This window comes from Corvus brachyrhynchos, unplaced genomic scaffold (genome assembly GCF_000691975.1).
Source record: "Corvus brachyrhynchos isolate BGI_N302 unplaced genomic scaffold, ASM69197v1 scaffold1005, whole genome shotgun sequence".
NCBI lineage: Eukaryota > Metazoa > Chordata > Aves > Passeriformes > Corvidae > Corvus > Corvus brachyrhynchos.
This window is the reverse complement of record NW_008238124.1, coordinates 247,197-247,473: the sequence shown is the minus strand read 5'-3', so window position 1 is coordinate 247,473 and position 277 is coordinate 247,197. Positions and strand designations below refer to the sequence as shown.

The 277-nt window shown below is 64.6% G+C and overlaps 1 protein-coding gene across 1 annotated transcript in view; it reads right to left on the bottom strand.

The window, feature by feature from the left end:
* CUNH9orf172 (chromosome unknown C9orf172 homolog) overlaps nt 1–277 on the bottom strand; it is a 2,073-nt gene that overhangs the window by 579 nt on the left and 1,217 nt on the right. Inside the window, 1 exon segment of the mRNA XM_017733416.1 lies at nt 2–274. Coding sequence (XP_017588905.1) covers nt 2–274 — 273 coding nt within the window.

Genomic DNA, 277 nt, shown 5'->3' with positions numbered 1-277 from the left:
CGTTGGGGTCGTACTGGTTGCCTGTCTCCCGCAGCTCCTGGGCATAGTCCCCCAGGTTGTCCGAGTAGCTGTCCAGCTCCCGCAGGGACAGGGACGTGGGGGACATCAGCAGGCTCTCCAGCCCAAACTGGAGAAAGTTCTCGGCCGAGCCCGCATTGGGGAAGCCCAGGAAAAGGACGCCACGGCCGCGGGAGAGGTATCCCACCTTGGCGATGCGCGAGAAAGCCTTGTGCACCTCGGTGTTCTCGCGGCAGAACTGCAGGACGTGGCGGCAGAC